We start from the raw sequence: 923 nt of genomic DNA on the forward strand, positions 1-923 counted from the left end.
GACGATTTACCCATCTACAAACAGTACTGAATACTCCCTTCCAGATTCCGGACCCTGTTTCATATAACCTAACCACCAGGTACCTAATCCCCCCAATGCAGAACCCCACCGTGAGTGAGGTCACAAAGTTCCTACTTAGTACCGACTGCTCGCCAATGAGCTTGTCAATAATGTTATTCAGTGCTCGCTCATTATTGCCCAAAATCCATAATCTCCGAGCGATTGGAGCCATTGCACGACCGAGTATTATCTGTGTGACTGAAACATGGCTCACGAATGAAACTCCTGACTCGGCCATCTTAATCCCTGGCTATGACACTTACCGCTCCGATAGGAAAAACTCAAGGGGCGGTGGCTGTGTTTTCTATTACAAGTCAGAACTTTGTGCAACCCCACTTGACGAATCTTCTCTGGAAGGGATTTCAGAGACCACTTGGGTATCCACAGAACAGACCAAACAACTTGTACTAGTAGGTTGTACCTATTTACAACCTGCCCCCTCCCCCGCCTCTATTGCTGATCTTTCCCGTATCATCTCCACTGCGCATGCCCTTCCTCATCCATCTAAACTTCTGTTGGGTGTCTACAATCTGCCGGAAATCTCCTGCTCCTCTACCATTGGCCCCGCCCCTTACACCGCGCTGCTTGCGCAACTTGGTGTAGAGGGCTGGTCCCAAATTGTGCGTAGTCCCACTCGGGGCCTACATACTCTGGACCTAATATTCTCCAACGATGGCCATTTGGCCACAGCTGCAGTCGGCCCAAGCTTCCCAGGAAGTGACACCTGTGTTGTCTCTACCAACGTAGTCAGTTATGGCCAAGCTGCTCCTCTGAGTCCATCCATGTTCCATCTACTCTCACCGGATATTTTACGGGCTTTTTCGTCCACGCTGGCTTCCCCGGATTCAGGTGACTTCTTTCTG

The 923-nt window shown here is 50.1% G+C and overlaps 1 protein-coding gene across 1 annotated transcript in view; it reads left to right on the forward strand.

Moving 5' to 3' along the window:
• Nucleotides 1-923, forward strand: part of T265_05841 (hypothetical protein) — a gene marked incomplete at both ends in the record, with an annotated part of 21021 nt that overhangs the window by 1120 nt on the left and 18978 nt on the right. Inside the window, one exon of the mRNA XM_009170962.1 lies at nt 427-909. Coding sequence (XP_009169226.1) covers nt 427-909 — 483 coding nt within the window. The remainder of the gene's footprint in view (nt 1-426; nt 910-923) is intronic.

This window comes from Opisthorchis viverrini (genome assembly GCF_000715545.1).
Source record: "Opisthorchis viverrini unplaced genomic scaffold opera_v5_117, whole genome shotgun sequence".
NCBI lineage: Eukaryota > Metazoa > Platyhelminthes > Trematoda > Opisthorchiida > Opisthorchiidae > Opisthorchis > Opisthorchis viverrini.